Source organism: Girardinichthys multiradiatus, chromosome X (assembly GCF_021462225.1).
Source record: "Girardinichthys multiradiatus isolate DD_20200921_A chromosome X, DD_fGirMul_XY1, whole genome shotgun sequence".
Lineage (NCBI taxonomy): Eukaryota > Metazoa > Chordata > Actinopteri > Cyprinodontiformes > Goodeidae > Girardinichthys > Girardinichthys multiradiatus.
Window position 1 is genome coordinate 484205 of NC_061817.1, and position 17169 is coordinate 501373.

The 17169-nt window shown below is 43.0% G+C and overlaps 1 protein-coding gene across 2 annotated transcripts in view; it reads right to left on the minus strand.

Moving 5' to 3' along the window:
- LOC124863408 (WD repeat domain phosphoinositide-interacting protein 1-like) overlaps positions 1-17169 on the minus strand; it is a 33762-nt gene that overhangs the window by 15341 nt on the left and 1252 nt on the right. For both annotated transcript variants that reach the window (XM_047357772.1, XM_047357773.1), the window contains exons 2-5: positions 13536-13618; positions 4526-4695; positions 1948-2044; positions 1542-1639 (exon numbers count right to left, since the gene is read on the minus strand). In XM_047357772.1, the coding sequence (XP_047213728.1) occupies positions 1542-1639; positions 1948-2044; positions 4526-4695; positions 13536-13618 (448 nt within the window). The remainder of the gene's footprint in view (positions 1-1541; positions 1640-1947; positions 2045-4525; positions 4696-13535; positions 13619-17169) is intronic.

Sequence of the window (17169 nt, forward strand, 5' to 3'; positions counted from 1 at the left end):
CATTCATATATTTTAGATTCATTGCACACTAACTGAAATATTTCAGGTCTTTTATTGTCTTAATACGGATGATTGTGGCATACAGCTCATGAAAACCCAAAATTCCTATCTCACAAAATTAGCATATTTCATCCGACCAATAAAAGAAAAGTGTTTTTAATACAAAAAACGTCAACCTTCAAATAATCATGTACAGTTATGCACTCAATACTTGGTCGGGAATCCTTTGGCAGAAATGACTGCTTCAATGCGGCGTGGCATGGAGGCAATCAGCCTGTGGCACTGCTGAGGTCTTATGGAGGCCCAGGATGCTTCGATAGCGGCCTTTAGCTCATCCAGAGTGTTGGGTCTTGAGTCTCTCAACGTTCTCTTCACAATATCCCACAGATTCTCTATGGGGTTCAGGTCAGGAGAGTTGGCAGGCCAATTGAGCACAGTGATACCATGGTCAGTAAACCATTTACCAGTGGTTTTGGCAATGTGAGCAGGTGCCAGGTCGTGCTGAAAAATGAAATCTTCATCTCCATAAAGCTTTTCAGCAGATGGAAGCATGAAGTGCTCCAAAATCTCCTGATAGCTAGCTGCATTGACCCTGCCCTTGATAAAACACAGTGGACCAACACCAGCAGCTGACACGGCACCCCAGACCATCACTGACTGTGGGTACTTGACACAGGACTTCTGGGATTTTGGCATTTCCTTCTCCCCAGTCTTCCTCCAGACTCTGGCACCTTGATTTCCGAATGACATGCAGAATTTGCTTTCATCCGTAAAAAGTACTTTGGACCACTGAGCAACAGTCCAGTGCTGCTTCTCTGTAGCCCAGGTCTGGGGAATGTGGCACCTGTAGCCCATTTCCTGCACACGCCTGTGCACGGTGGCTCTGGATGTTTCTACTCCAGACTCAGTCCACTGCTTCCGCAGGTCCCCCAAGGTCTGGAATCGGCCCTTCTCCACAATCTTCCTCAGGGTCCGGTCACCTCTTCTCGTTGTGCAGCGTTTTCTGCCACACTTTTTCCTTCCCACAGACTTCCCACTGAGGTGCCTTGATACAGCACTCTGGGAACAGCCTATTTGTTCAGAAATGTCTTTCTGTGTCTTACCCTCTTGCTTGAGGGTGTCAATAGTGGCCTTCTGGACAGCAGTCAGGTCGGCAGTCTTACCCATGATTGGGGTTTTGAGTGATGAACCAGGCTGGGAGTTTTAAAGGCCTCAGGAATCTTTTGTAGGTATTTAGAGTTAACTCGTTGATTCAGATGATTAGGTTCATAGCTCGTTTAGAGACCCTTTTAATGATATGCTAATTTTGTGAGATAGGAATTTTGGGTTTTCATGAGCTGTATGCCAAAATCATCCATATTAAGACAATAAAAGACCTGAAATATTTCAGTTAGTGTGCAATGAATCTAAAATATATGAATGTTAAATTTTCGTCATGACATTATGGAAAATAATGAACTTTATCACAATATGCTAATATTTTGAGAAGGACCTGTATTTAGCGTATGATGTTAAAGTGATTTACACTACATGGCTCTTACCAAATTGTTGGTGTCATGTACAATGATGTCCCCAGATAAGACACTGCCAGGATATGCCAGGTAGGAGCTTGAATGATTGGTAGAAAGAGCGCTGAGACCTGCAGGAAGTCAGACAATTCTGATAAATGTACTCATATCTGACAATAAAACAACATTTTTTTGGATTGTTCCATTCGATACGACCCTGCAAAGCTGATACAGTTTCCACTTAAAATATAAATGTAAAAGAAATGTTGAAAGGTAAATTACAATGGAATTCTAATGAATGGAGATTTGGATAAATATTATCATTTTGTCTATCGTAATAAGTACCTTTCTGCCAGGTGGGAAGGGAAAAAGTCTAAAAAAAGATGCAACAAAATAAATATTAGAAATGCTCTCCCTCTTCCTGATGCTCTGATTGTACCTGAGGGGTTGGAAGGAGTGTTGAGCAGAGTCTTGAGAAGTTTCATATCTTTAATGTTGTGAACATAAATGGACTCTTCCAGGAACACCACCAGCCTCTGCAAGACACAGCAACATTCAGGCACATCAGTGAAAGTCCTTAAAGAGCATCTCAAGTATCTGCAGCCATTTCCTGAGAACCTGTTGCTCCCAGTGAGCAGGTTTCCAGAAAAACCAGTGTGATCTCTGAACTTCACAGATTATGTTTCTGCCCACAGTCTGCCTGCAGAGTCACGACAGGGAGCATAAAGTTCCCACTAAGAACATGAACTAAGAACCTCTTTGCAGTTTACATAAAAGGCTGTTAGATGTTTACGAGGTAATTCAGATTGTTTCCTATGTTTTGGAGTTTTAGTATCAACTTTGATTTGTTGTTTTATGAACCACTGCAGAAAATTGCAATCATTAACAACATGGTTGGTTATTTTGTTTTGGGGACATGTGTCTACCAGCTTTGCACATCTAAAAACGTTTTTTATTTAATGGCTCAAACTCAGTAAAACAGAATGGAGAGCATCAGTAAACAATATTTTTTTAAGTTTTTCTATTGATTCTTAGTTGGATTTAGGTCTGGGCTTTATTTAGGCCATTCTTACTGTTGTTGTCGAGCTGGAAGGTGAATACTGCAGTCTCAAGTTGTCCGCAGCCTTTAACAGGTTTTCTTTCAGCAATGTCCTGGATTTAGCTCCACCCATCTTCCCATCAACTCTGACCGGATTCCCTGTCCCTACTGAAGGAATGCATCCTCACAGCATAAAGCTGCCACCACCAAATATTCATAGTGTTGGTGTATTCAGAGTAATGTGCAGGGTTACTTTTCCTCCACATATAGTGTTTTGCATGTAAGAAAAATATTTTTTTTGTCTCATCTGTGCCCACCATGTTCCTCCAGATGTTTGCTGTGTTCCATATCACTTCAGGCAAACTGCAACATTATTTTTTATGCTTTTCTTTCAACAGATGTTCTTCTTGTCACTCCTTCAAAAAGGCCATATTGGTGGAGCCTACAACTAGCAGCTGTCAACAAAGTTGTTTTAGAATCTAATCCTGCTTTAAGCTTCTTCACAAAGTTCTCCCTGACCTGTCTGCAGTGTTTCCTGGTCTCCATGATGCTCTTGGTTCACTAATGTTTTCTAACAAACCTCTGAGGCCAGAAACAGAACAGCTGCAGTTATACTAAGTGAATCTGATAAAGGGACTACAGCATGCCCAAGGAAACCTGGCGTGGAAGAATAAGCCCTTGATAAGATAAAAAGGAAATATATCAAAGGACACTGGAGTTAGGGTTCATTCAGGGTAAACATTTAGCTGCTGAGATGCTGACGCTCCTCACTGGTTTCAAGTCTGTCCGTGGCGTCTGTTGTGGCATTCTAACAATGTAATAAGCAGATGAAAATGAGTCTGCCCACTCTGCTTTGCAGAATAGTTTTCTTTCAGCCACAGGATGGTTTTCGAGCATGAACGACCTATTTCAGGCCTTATCACAGCATTTCAGTCAGATTTAAATCCAGACTTTTACTAGGGCACTCCAAAAACCATCATTTAGGAAATCTGGTGACTCAGCTTTCCACAAAAGTGATTATTAAGAGTTAATTCATGATTTAACAAAGGGGACGTCTCCCTGCAGAAGCCACCAGTTTAGTCACATACCCTCTTTTCTGTGATCCGTTTCACATCTGTGTTGCATGGAGTCGACCAACTTTCATCACCTGTGAACAGGTATTCCAGCCCAGGATGATTTGACAACATTCCACAATTCCTCTGTATTTTTCGTTTGCCTTAAAAACAACACTTTTTATGTCACCCCACAAGATTTCAAACCAGATTAAGGTTAGGGGATTGGACTGGCCAATCCATAACTTTGATTTTGTTGATCTGGAACTAACATGCTGCTTGCTTAATGGTGGGCATTTCTTCTTCAACTATTTTTGATATATGCAAACTGATCCATGGTGAGGTTGCTTATACTGTATGTGATAAATAGGCCTGACACCATTGTTGGAGAATCTTTTTTTTCACAGTGGGACATTGTGGGGGCTTCATGCTCATAGATTAGCTTCACACGGGTGTCTACTAATTGTCACAGTACTTGGCGTTAACCATAGACCTTCTTTGATCACCCTGGAGCTGATCATTGGCTGAGTCTTTGCCATTCTGGCTATTCTTCAATCCATTTGAGTGGTAGTCTTTTGTTTACTTCCATGTCTCTGATTTTCTTTCCGTTTAAAACATTGGAGATCATTTTAACCTATCATTTTTTGGACTTCTTAATACGTTTTACCCTCTCCAAGCACCATCAGGTTTTCAGAGAGAAACACATGAACAACGTCCTGGTGTCATTTTTAAATAAGAACCACCTGACTCACACCTGATTCTTCACAGAATGAGTGACCTTAATAATTAAACTCCACGTTGCTATTATTTTCAACACACCTCTTTCAATCTATTATTTAATTACACAGACTCAGAAGCATGCATATAATTAATGTTGGTTCTGGGTTGAGACTCAGGAGCTGTTGGTGTGAAACAAGGTGAGTCACCTGTCTGTTGAGCTTGATGGCAAGGATTTTGTTGGGATAGCTGTAGTTACAAATCTCCGTCCCTTTCTTAAAGTGATAGATGTTCATCCGCTGCGGCATGGCAGCACACACCACGACTACTAGACTGCTGGAGAACAGACGTTCCACGATGTAGACATCTGGAGTGTTTGCTGAAAAAGAACAAAAAGCAGAGATGTTCTTTTATGATGAATCAGATCTCAAATCTAATCAGAGGTTGTAATGTTTCTAATGAGGAAATAAATGCGGGTTCTTGGAACCTGCTTTATTAATAACCATGCTGGAGTAAAAAAGATTTTCTTAATCCAACACGTGTTGCATCTCCTTCACCATATCTGCTACACAATGTTTATATTTGATAGAACATATGTCTGCCCCCTAATGGTAGGAGTAATTACTGATATCACTACAGAGATGGTGATTATATCTGCAACAAATTGCAAAGAAACAGACACCTCAAATAATGTTCTTGTTAAAGGTCTGAAAGCATTTGTTACACAGCATTATGCTACACGTAGACATACAAACCCACAATTGTCATGTTAAGTAGATTTAGTAGAAGTGTATAAAAGAATGTTTGTAGAGATGCACTGAGGAACCATCTTGTGACTGAAATGTAATGGTTTTTGGCCTGATCATCTGTGATCAGTGGCAGAGTCAGAAACTCAAAACCAGATCATCTGATCAGTTAGTGCACCAAACCTAAGGGCCAATAGCCTCTGCAAGCAACAATAAAAGTTTGCTGTTTTCAGACTTCAGTAGGAACTGGTCATTTCATTCCTGCTCCATTTTGTGCTTTTGCAGGGTCAGGGTCTACATTCTCCAAGTAATACACCATGAGATTGATGTTTTAATGTATGTTTTTTTGTATTAATGCTAACTGTGCTAATAATGCTAATAACAAATATAAAATGCAAGCGTAGCTTAAAATGTCAATTCATTTCTTTATTGTTTTAAATGAGTGAAACCCTGTTTTAAAACAACTACTCTCTCTCACACAGTGTGATGTTGCTTCTGTTCTAAGCGTTTTTAATAACTGACGAGTTCTTTACATCACTCTAGAGTAATTTGTTTCCCCCTGGTTTGCAGATATGTTCTAATTCAGTCACAGTGGAGCATTTTCCAGGTGAACCGTTTGTTTAAGGTCATGTCATCTCAACACAGTCAGATTTAAATTTCGGACTTTGACTAGACCATTTCAAAACCACCAAATTTGATTTTATACTAGAGAGCAGGATTTGTGACTGCAGGTATGATGCTCTTCTTTTGAAATGCTGTGTTAGTTTTACACCAGATAAACATGATGCACACCTTCTAAAAATTCCAGTTTTGTTTTAGTCCACAGAATATTTTCCCCAAACTCTTGGGGATCATCAAAATGTTTTTTGGTATATTTGAGACAGGGTTTTGTGTTATTTTGGGTCAGCAGTCGTTGCTGTTAGTATAGTTTCCTTGCCTTGGAACTCTCCCATGGAGGCCATTTTTGTCCAGTCTCTCTTTCTTATTGTTGAAAGAGTGAGGTCTGCAGAGCTTTAGATTTTGTTTTGGGTTCTTCTGTGACCTTTCGGATTAATTTCTGTTCTAATTTAGTTCTTGGAGTTGTTGGATGAACTCCAAAGTACAGCCTGACTTTATGGGTGTTGATCATTTTTGCTCCTTAGCCATTTCAGGAAGATTTCATTGAACCAGTGGAGGAGCTAACTGACTCAGAGGTGAGTCTAGTAGAAACCAGGCAAGTGGAAAGCGTTACACTTTCATACTTTGGAGCTCCAACCTCTATCTGTAATGCAACATGCTGGATTTGAAAATGTTGGAATCCTTTTAAAAATCACAGAAAAGAAAGGGTCTGCATTACTCATGAAGACTGAAGTTTTACAACTGCTAGTTGTGTCAGTATACTGATGTTTAAAGTTTGGACCCTTAACAAAAGCCCCTTTCACAAAACACTTCAGGGACGGGATTAAGTCTCCTTTTAGCCTTCTCAATGTGTTCTGTGAAAAGATCAATGCGGTGAGGGAGGTAGAAGGCCGCTTGTTTACAACCCTGACTCACCAAGCCAGGTTGTCACAGCCCTGCTTCATCTACTTTATCTTCCCATAGAGCCACAGAAGAACATTAATTCCAAAAAACTGTGCTGGGAATTACCTCTGCAGAGGCAAAACTCTCTAGGAACTTTCAGTGGAACCTTGAATAGGTCTGCCTTGCATTAACCCCTAATAAAATTTTAACTCTTCTGTCAATCTGTTTTTTAAAAATTTTTCAATGCTGTGACCTAAAAAGATATCAAAAGATTTTAAAAAGGTACCAGAATGAGAAATGCTTTCTGTGTCATTGAGTATATAGTCAAATGTGTTATTGAAGAGGGGAAAAACCTTCCAGAGCAGAGAGTTAACCTCATGCAAGGAAACATTCAAGAAGAGATCATGTTTTTAATGGAAAGAGATGAAGCTTAGCAGGTTTGAAACAAAACACGGCTTATATTGTTTAAATGTAACCCAAGTCTCTCTATCTTTGCCAAACTCAGTGTTAAGAGAAACCAGAGGAGATGTAAAAAGGTCCTAGGTGTGAGGCACTAACACTAACCCAAGAAAAGGAAATCAGGCTACAAAAAAACAAAAGGAAGGCGAGGAAGCACAACACACACGGTTTGAGCTAATATCAGCAGTGGCTGTCTGAACACTGCATTAATATGTTAGCCCTTTTCTATTCATCAATCATAGACAGATATATTTAATATCAGTGGATTTGCTGTAATCTCGAGATTGTGAAGATGACTCTTGTTTCCAACATCCCCCGGGATCTGGTCGAAGCTCTCCCGGAGGTGGGAGTTGAATACATCCCTGGCCGAGGGCTCTGCCAGGCGTTCCCAGCAGACCCTCACTATGCGCTTGGGCCTGCCAAGTCTGTCCAGCTTTCTCCTCCTCCAGCGGATCCAACTCACCACCAGGTGCTGATCAGTGGACAGCTCAGCCCCTCTCTTCACCCGAGTGTCCAAAACATGCGGCCGAAGGTCTGATGATACGACAACAAAGTCGATCATTGATCTCCTGCCTAGGGTGTCCTGGTGCCAAGTGCACTGATGTTTGAACATGGTGTTCATTATGGACAATCCGTGACTAGCACAGAAGTCCAATAACAAAACACCACTCGGATTCAGATCGGGGAGGCCATTCCTCCCGATCACGCCTCTCCAGGTGTCACTGTCGTTCCCCACGTGGGCGTTGAAGTCCCCCAGCAGAATAATGGAGTCCCCGGGAGGGGCACTATCCAGCACCCCCGACAGGGACGCCAAGAAGGCCGGGTACTCTGCACTACCACTCGGCCCGTAGGCTGAAATGATAGTCAGAGACCTCTCGCCAACCCGAAGGCGCAGGGATACGACCCTCTCATCCACTGGGGTAAACCCCAACACGAGACGGCTGAGCTGGGGGGCAACAAGCAAACCCACACCAGCCCGCCGCCTCTCCCCGTGGGCCACTCCAGAGAAGAAGAGAGTCCATCGCCTCTCGAGGAGATGGGTTCCAGAGCCCACGCTGTGCGTGGAGGCGAGCCCGACTATTTCTAGTCGATATCTCTCGACCTCCCGCACAAGCTCAGGCTCCTTCCCCCCCAGCGAGGTGACATTCCACGTCCCTAGAGCCAGCCTAAGCATCCGGGGATCGGGCCGCTGAGGTCTCCACCTTCGTCCGCCACCCAATCCTCTTTGCACCGGTCCCTCACGGTTCCCCCTGCAAGTGGTGGGCCCACTGGGGGATGGCCTCGCGTCTCTCGTTCGGGCTTGGCCCGGCCGGGTCCCGCAAGGAGCAACCCGGCCACCAGGCGCTCTCCGGCGAGTCCCGACCCCAGGCCTGGCTCCAGGGTGGGACCTCAAGTCTCTGGATGTTGTAGGGCTGTCATGGTTGACACGCCTCTTCAACATTGCGTGGCGGTCGGGGACAGTGCCTCTGGACTGGCAGACTGGGGTGGTGGTCCCCCTTTATAAGAAGGGGGACCGGAGGGTGTGTTCCAACTACAGGGGGATCACACTCCTCAGCCTCCCTGGTAAGGCCTATGCCAGGGTATTGGAGAGGAGAGTCCGGCCGATAGTCGAACCTCGGCTTCAGGAGGAGCAGTGTGGTTTTCGTCCCGGCCGTGGAACACTAGACCAGCTCTATACCCTCTACAGGGTGCTCGAGGGTTCATGGGAGTTTGTCCAACCGGTTCACATGTGTTTTGTGGACCTGGAGAAAGCATTCGACTGTGTCCCTCATGATGCCTTGTGGGGGGTGCTCCAGGAGTATGGAATCGGGGGCCCTTTATTAGGGGCCATCCGGTCCCTGTACGAGCGGAGCAGGAGTTTGGTCCGCATTGCCGGCACTAAGTCGGACCTGTTCCCAGTGCATGTTGGACTCCGGCAGGGCTGCCCTTTGTCGCCGGTCCTGTTCATAACTTTTATGGACAGGATTTCTAGACGCAGACAAGGGCCGGAGGGGGTCTGGTTTGGGGACCAGTGGATTTCGTCTCTTCTTTTTGCGGATGACGTGGTCCTGCTGGCCCCCTCTAGCCAAGACCTACAGCATGCACTGTGGCGGTTCGCAGCCGAGTGTGCCGGCTGGGATGAGGATCAGCTCCTCCAAGTCCGAGGCCATGGTACTCGACCGGAAAAGGGTGGCTTGTCCTCTTCAGGTTGGAGGGGAGTTTCTGCCTCAAGTGGAGGAGTTTAAGTATCTCGGGGTCTTGTTCACGAGTGAGGGAAGAATGGAGCGGGAGATCGACAGACGGATCGGTGCGGCTGCCACAGTAATGGGGGCGCTGTGCCGGTCCATTGTGGTGAAGAGAGAGCTGAGCCGAAAAGCAAAGCTCTCAATTTACTGGTCGGTCTACGTTCCTACCCTCACCTATGGCCATGAACTTTGGGTCATGACCGAAAGAACGAGATCACGGATACAAGCGGCTGAAATGAGCTTCCTCCGTAGGGTGGTCGGGCACTCCCTTAGAGATAGGGTGAGGAGCTCGGCCATCCGGGAGGGGCTCGGAGTAGAGCCGCTGCTCCTCCACATCGAGAGGAGCCAGTTGAGGTGGTTCGGGCGTCTATATCGGATGCCTCCTGGACGCCTTCCTCGGGAGGTGTTCCAGGCACGTCCCACCGGGAGGAGGCCCAGGGGACGGCCCAGGACACGCTGGAGGGACTATGTCTCTCGGCTGGCCTGGGAACGCCTTGGGCTCCCCCTGGAGGAACTGGAGGAGGTGTCTGGGGAGAGGGACGTCTGGGCGTCTCTGCTGAGTCTGCTGCCCCCACGACCCGGTCCTGGATAAGCGGAAGACGACGAACGAACGAACTCTTGTTTCCACATGGCATGATTTTACAAAGAGTTAAAATTGGTCAAACGAAAAAGGAGGTGAAAAATCCAACTTTAAGGCCGAAATAAATAAGGCAGAAGGTCTGATTATTATATGATTCAGTGTTGGTGCATTTGAGTCTGATTTGATGGCTTATAAAATCTAGTTCATCTCTATGTTTATAATTCTTCCTAAATGACTTAATTCAGTGCATTAACTAGAAAAGAAATTCTCAGGGAGTGACATGCATCAGAAAGGAGCTCAGCCTGCAGGGGTTAGAGGGTACAGAGTAGAACAAAGTTCACAGTAAGACAGGAGCTACAATACAGAACGTGATTGATGTGCCGTTGTGGGCAGAGCTTAGAAAATGGCCGGCAGAGAAAACAGATATATTTAACTTTTCAGTAACACCATCATATTGTAATATGTCAGCATTAGAAAAGCTTAACTTAACGAACCACATGGACAGAATAAACACTTTAATCCTTCTCTCAACTAAAAACCAATCAGCAGAAAGAAAGAACTTCAAAGAGTCCTTTAGTACATTTGATGAAGATGAGGACCCATCTCTGGGCATTTACTGAAGAAGATATTCCAACACATTCATTTAAACATATCTGCAGCAATAGCTAATACTGTTCTGTTTCTACAACTAAAATGAAGATGAATGAATTATTGAATGTTGATCATGTGAGCATGGGGGCCCACCAAGGTGGTTTAAACTCAGGCCCAAGAATTTCATGCTAACTGATGATGAACCTGTTAGCTTAAATTTCCCCTTTATCAGCTCTGACCAGTGATCAACACAGTCATGTACAGGTCCTTCTCAAAATATTAGCATATTGTGATAAAGTTCATTATTTTCCATAATGTCATGATGAAAATGTAACATTCATATATGTTAGATTCATTGCACACTAACTGAAATATTTCAGGTCTTTTATTGTCTTAATACGGATGATTTTGGCATACAGCTCATGAAAACCCAAAATTCCTATCTCACAAAATTAGCATATTTCATCCGACCAATAAAAGAAAAGTGTTTTTAATACAAAAAACGTCAACCTTCAAATAATCATGTACAGTTATGCACTCAATACTTGGTCGGGAATCCTTTGGCAGAAATGACTGCTTCAATGCGGCGTGGCATGGAGGCAATCAGCCTGTGGCACTGCTGAGGTCTTATGGAGGCCCAGGATGCTTCGATAGCGGCCTTTAGCTCATCCAGAGTGTTGGGTCTTGAGTCTCTCAATGTTCTCTTCACAATATCCCACAGATTCTCTATGGGGTTGAGCACAGTGATACCATGGTCAGTAAACCATTTACCAGTGGTTTTGGCACTGTGAGCAGGTGCCAGGTCGTGTTGAAAAATGAAATCTTCATCTCCATAAAGCTTTTCAGCAGATGGAAGCATGAAGTGCTCCAAAATCTCCTGATAGCTAACTGCATTGACCCTGCCCTTGATAAAACACAGTGGACCAACACCAGCAGCTGACACGGCACCCCAGACCCCAGACCAATGAGCAACAGTCCAGTGCTGCTTCTCTGTAGCCCAGGTCAGGCGCTTCTGCTGCTGTTTCTGGTTCAAAGGTGGCTTGACCTGGGGAATGCAGCACCTGTAGCCCATTTCCTGCACACGCCTGTGCACGGTGGCTCTGGATGTTTCTACTCCAGACTCAGTCCACTGCTTCCGCAGGTCCCCCAAGGTCTGGAATCGGCCCTTCTCCACAATCTTCCTCAGGGTCCGGTCACCTCTTCTTGTTGTGCAGCGTTTTCTGCCACACTTTTTCCTTCCCACAGACTTCCCACTGAGGTGCCTTGATACAGCACTCTGGGAACAGCCTATTCGTTCAGAAATGTCTTTCTGTGTCTTACCCTCTTGCTTGAGGGTGTCAATAGTGGCCTTCTGGACAGCAGTCAGGTCGGCAGTCTTACCCATGATTGGGGTTTTGAGTGATGAACCAGGCTGGGAGTTTTAAAGGCCTCAGGAATCTTTTGCAGGTGTTTAGAGTTAACTCGTTGATTCAGATGATTAGGTTCATAGCTCGTTTAGAGACCCTTTTAATGATATGCTAATTTTGTGAGATAGGAATTTTGGGTTTTCATGAGCTGTATGCCAAAATCATCCGTATTAAGACAATAAAAGACCTGAAATATTTCAGTTAGTGTGCAATGAATCTAAAATATATGAATGTTAAATTTTCATCATGACATTATGGAAAATAATGAACTTTATCACAATATGCTAATATTTTGAGAATGACCTGTATTTATTTGTTTATTAAATATATCAAAACTGTAAACTCATGAATTACCTGTTATTTAACAAACTCTGTTCTTAGTTCATGAAAATTCAGAGATTTGCTTCTCCATATGTCCACGAAGTTTGCTTTATGGAATTTACTTTCTTTAAGCATTTTACTCATTTTAGATAAGGTGATTTTAGAGACAGGTTGCCAATCCATTAGCTACAACTTTACACAGTTAAAGCCTCCTCCTGTTAACAGTGGATCAGAGTTGAACTGCAATATCATGGTAAACAGTGTCCTGATTGATCTGGGCTTGTCCTCGTTAGGAAACTCCTTGTCCCCGCCATTATTTGACACTGGTAGTATACCAGGGTAGGTGAAGCCATAGTAAATTCCTTGTCATCCTCTTAGCATCTTTGATACACCCATGAATGCAGCTCTGGCTTTGGCAACACTGGGGGTGGAGTGAGGAAATATACCAATCCCCTTTCCGTTGTAATTCAGGGGGCCTCTGTCCCGGGCTCTCCTTGGGATCTCCGCAGCGTCTCTGTCATAGTGTAATTTAGCAATGGTCACTCGTGGTTTCTTGTGTTTTCCTGGGGGCAGGGGTGTGATATGAGCATTCAATCTTTACTTCCCAGTCCATTAGTAAAACTTCTCCAGTAACTTTGGGAGAGCTAGAGTCTTGTTGCTTGTGTATTCCCACTATTTGGATATTGCCCCGTCTCATTCTCCCTTCCATATCCTCGCACCGGTCTTTCCAAGTTATCACCTGGCTCTGAAGGGTGCTTACTGTGGCTTGTAGGGAGACATCTGACAATGCTGACCAGCCTCCCTTCATGTCTTTGATATCTGCCCTCATGTGGTCAATGTCTGTGTGGATTGCGGTCGTATTGTTTACGATTTCACCCTGCACCGCTTGAAGCATTAAAATCATCCGTCAAAGCACTTTTACCTTGAATTCTCAGTCTGGGTGACCAGGAGTATGCTGCCTTGTGGTTCTAGGAGGCCTTATGGTACTATCACCTTCCTTAAATTTTTTTACGTTTTTCGGCCATTCAGACCAGCGCTGTGCACCCAGTTCGGCTATTGTAATTTTAAAAATGTGCTCACTGAGTTTTCATAAGGAAATAGCTGTTTTGATATGAAAATATTATTGTTACTTAAGGAACTCTGACAGACGTTTTACTCCATATTCATCTCCCCCCCCCAAAAAAAACAGAATAAATGTGAATATATTATGTTCTTTGGATAGAAAAGTGAAATCAGAAGCTCAGACTAAAGAAATCCAAAAATCTGGATCTGCCTGACAGCTTCGTCTTTACTGGACACAGTGTAGGATATTTGCTTGATTCATTTGAAAACCAAAACTCAACCTTATCCAGGGATGTTTATTTAGCTCAAACTCAGGAAACGTTACTGACCACTCTCATGGATGCAGTCTAGTTTTTCCACCGATGTCAGAGAAAAGAGCTTGTAGCCACTCCTTGTTCCCAACACAAGTGACCTGCAACACACACAACCATTAGACATTCAAACTGGTTAAGAGAGATGCTATAAAAAAGGATTTTCTGTCCTACCATTACAAATGTAATTGTGTGGAGTCAATTAAACTCTAAAGGGATTTTAACTGTAACTGTGCACAACAGAGACTGCAGGTGGGTCTAAAGAGTGGAAAAGCACCTGATGCCCTTTGTTAGGTATGGTGGAGGAACTGTAATGCTGTGGGCCTATACCAAAGGTCCACAGAATCTGGTTAAAGTGCCTGGGATAATTACCTCCTCCATCTACGCTTTAAATAAACATCTAGTGGCATCTACCTGAAAACTGAAAAGGTTCATCAGACAGACACCTGATCATAGAAAAGCTGTGGGATGAGCTAAAGAGAAGACAGCATCAGCAAGGACCAAGAACTGTGGAAAATCTAGAGATTGCTGAAAGAGGAAGGTCCAAAGCTCTCTATGTATGCTTCAACAATGACATGTTAGAGGAGAAGACTACATGCTGCTCCATTGGCATAAACGGGGTCGTACAAAGGATAGATAGATTCCTGATGTTTCTGTTCCACACCAGATAAATGTCTTCAAACCAAATGGTTGGACTTTTCTAGATATTTCAGTGTAAGAATATAAAGCGGTTAAAAATTATAAAATTTTCTCTGCATTTGTCTGAATCTGTATGTAGTTGTGGTGATGGGGCTACAACTGCAGAATATATTGCAAATTTATTGTTATTGCAATATCACTGTACATGATATGCATATCGCAAAGTTACAAGTTACAAATAAATCCTAACTAAATCTGAGGATAAGAAAACAAACTGAGCACAGAATGTGCAGCTTGAACTTACAGATGTAGTGACCTCAGCCCGTTGGTGCACCATGCATGGCTCATTAAAGTCCACACAGTTTACCATGCAGGTCGGGACCATTTCTATGATGTGTACATTTAAAACAGTAAATCAGTAGAGTTAGAGCAGGCTGAGAGCAAACTGCTCTTTCTACAAACACATTAGTCTGACATTTTTAATATTATATTAAGCTTTTTTGTAGTACTGTGTTTCATTGAGGTTTTTCAGAAATCTGTTGAAGACAAGGTGATATGGGAGAAATTTGAGCTCTCTTGTAAGGTCCCATGAGTACTCATACTGAAGTATTTTGGACCAAACGGAGACTCAGATAACTAGGTCATTCTGATACAAAGCAATCCAAAAACATCCAGCTAACAGCAAAAAAACTCATTTTTGGACTTGGAAAAGGGGGGTTAATATTTTACCAAAACAGAACATACGAAAATCATCATTTGGTTCTTAACAGGTTTAAATATGTGATCTAAAAATAAAAGTGGGATATTGTGTAGGACATGTGGGTGTGGAATGAAAAGTGTTCTGAAACTCTAGGCATGAGTTTATCGCACCTTGCCTACAGGGTAATCAACTCCAACCCATCTTACAGTAGCAACTTTGTAATTCTGACTCATGAATTTTGAACTCTGCCTACTTCAGATAACTGCTTGTCCTCCGTATAACAGATCCAATCCTTTTCTGTAAATGATCTGTTTTATAAAAGGTGGCTGAAAGCTGCTTGTGAGGGACAAGAACATATTCCACAATTTGTTGAGAGTTTAGCAGGTTCGCACCTGTTAAGGAGCAGGACAAGACAGGACAGGAATGGATTACAGTAGGGAATAAAAACACAGACCGCTGGTTCTGCTAATTGGGTCTTAATGCTTCAGCATTAAATCACAAATGTCCTCAGTTACTGGGACTGCTGATAAAGTGCTGTTCATATCTTTCAAATGTTTACTCATTTTGTCCCATTCCCACCACAAATTCTGTTCGTCACAGTTCACAAGACACTTCACCCAGGTTGCCTGCTGATGGTGGTCAGAAAGCCCAGTGGCACCGGTTGCATGGCAGCCTCACTTCTATCAGTCTGCCCCAGGACAGCTGTGTCTACAGAGTAGCTTACCACTGTCAGTGTATGAATGGGTGGTTGACTGATTGTAATGTAAAGCGCTTTGGAGTCCTTGGACTTGATAAAGCGCTACTCAAGTGCAGGCCATTTAGAATGAAGGCCATTTAAAACAGATAAAAAGTAATAGACAGTCTTCTAAAAAATGGAAGGTACATCACAAAGTACATATCCTCTATCAAACATGTTTTGGGCTTTCAATTCAATTTGATAATTAATAGGACCACAAGCATCCAGTTACTTTTAATCAAAAGCCGACCATTTAGTAAACTTGGCCAAATAAAGCATATGTGGTCCTGTTGGTGAGAATACACACAAAATATCGAATACAGCTCACCCACCTCCCTCATTAGATCATTTCTTAAGGCGAACAGCAGAACTGGATTTTTATTGGAGAGTAAAAGAGGCTAAATAAAAATGTATGCCATACTTTAATTTTTATTTTAATACTATGTATTATTGCCTTTGCTCTTCACAAATATGCAGTACTATGTGTTGCTCTATCACATTAAATCCTAATAAAACATATGGTTGGAACATGTCAAAATGTAGTTAAATTCAACGAGTATGGATAGTTTTGGAAAGTGTTGCAGGTTCAAAACATGTGTCCCAAAGGTATGTGACTTGTTTAGGTGCATTCCATTAAAAACATTGCTGGGTACACAGCCGTTCTTGAGGAAGATGATGATATGCACATTTTGCGAAAGAAGTTGCTTTCACAATCATTAAAACAGTGTGTCAGCCCAAACAAAGGATTAATGCTGCATCACATTTCTACGTGACTGTTAAAGTGTCAGTTTCCAGGTTTTGTTGCATTTTTTGGGATCATTTCCCCTTTGAAAAAAGAAAATAAAACCCCCAGATTACTCGAACATTCTTGCCTATGCTGTTGCCTGTAAACGTTCGACCAGAACTAAGAACTGAACTTTGTTGCATTAAGCTTGTTTTCTGGATGTTTACAGCACTGAGTGGCTCAAACTAAATGAAGCCGGAATATTTCCCACAATGCACCTTCACAGTATCCATTCTAGCCCAGCCATGCCTCGTACAGATCTACATGTTCCAAACAACAAACATGATGTTTTATTTGACTTCATGTTGACCCAGCAGAAATCAGGTTAAGCTAGCTTAACTCTAATGACATCACTATGACATAATTCAGTTTTTAAGGGTAACTTCTCCACAACAAGGATACTGCCTTAGTCTGTACAGAATTAACACTGACTAGGCATAACATTATGATTAACCTGCCTTATATAGTATGTTGGTCCACCATGTTGCTGCTACAACTGTAACCTATCAAGGTTTGACTCCAAAATGTTAGCAGTAGATCCTTTAGGTTCTGCAACTCATGGGGTGGGGTCTCCACTAGTTGGACTTGTTTGTTCAACACATCCATGAGATACTCAATTGGATTAAAATATGGGGATTTTGGAAGACTTGTGAAAAACCTATTCCTTCTCAAACTATTCCTGAAGCGTTTTTTCTGGTAGGAAGCATTATACTGCTGAAAGAGGCCACAGCAAGGAATACCCACTCTAGGAAAGTGCATACACAGTCTGCAACATTTCCTAGGAAGGAGGTCT